Source organism: Pterocles gutturalis, unplaced genomic scaffold (genome assembly GCF_000699245.1).
Source record: "Pterocles gutturalis isolate BGI_N339 unplaced genomic scaffold, ASM69924v1 scaffold7239, whole genome shotgun sequence".
NCBI classification, from domain to species: Eukaryota; Metazoa; Chordata; class Aves; order Pterocliformes; family Pteroclidae; genus Pterocles; species Pterocles gutturalis.
In genome coordinates this window covers 1-230 of record NW_010133090.1, presented here as the reverse complement: position 1 = coordinate 230, position 230 = coordinate 1, and the positions used below count along the sequence as shown (strand labels likewise).

General features: G+C 62.2%; 1 protein-coding gene across 1 annotated transcript in view; it reads right to left on the bottom strand.

Moving 5' to 3' along the window:
• Positions 1-59, bottom strand: part of YKT6 (YKT6 v-SNARE homolog (S. cerevisiae)) — a gene marked incomplete at both ends in the record, with an annotated part of 688 nt that extends 629 nt beyond the window's left edge. Inside the window, one exon of the mRNA XM_010081081.1 lies at positions 1-59. This exon is cut by the window's left edge and continues 5 nt beyond it. Coding sequence (XP_010079383.1) covers positions 1-59 — 59 coding nt within the window.
• Positions 60-230: the final 171 nt, after the last annotated feature.

The following is a 230-nucleotide window of genomic DNA, read 5'->3' as shown; positions in this document are numbered from 1 at the left end:
GCGGGCGATCCCGAGGGCCAGTCCATCTTGCTGACCTGCCTGGAGAACTCATCCAGCACCTGCGGGGCGAGGACGGGGACAGTGACCCACCCGGTGGCTCTGCTTGTGTGGCCGCTGCTGGCTGGAGGGATTTTCTCCTCGAAAAAAGGAGATTTTTCTCCTCCTTCCTTTTTGAAGGAACCGAGAGAAGAGCCCAGCTTCCTCGGGAGCAGCGCCCAGGCCAGGTGGGG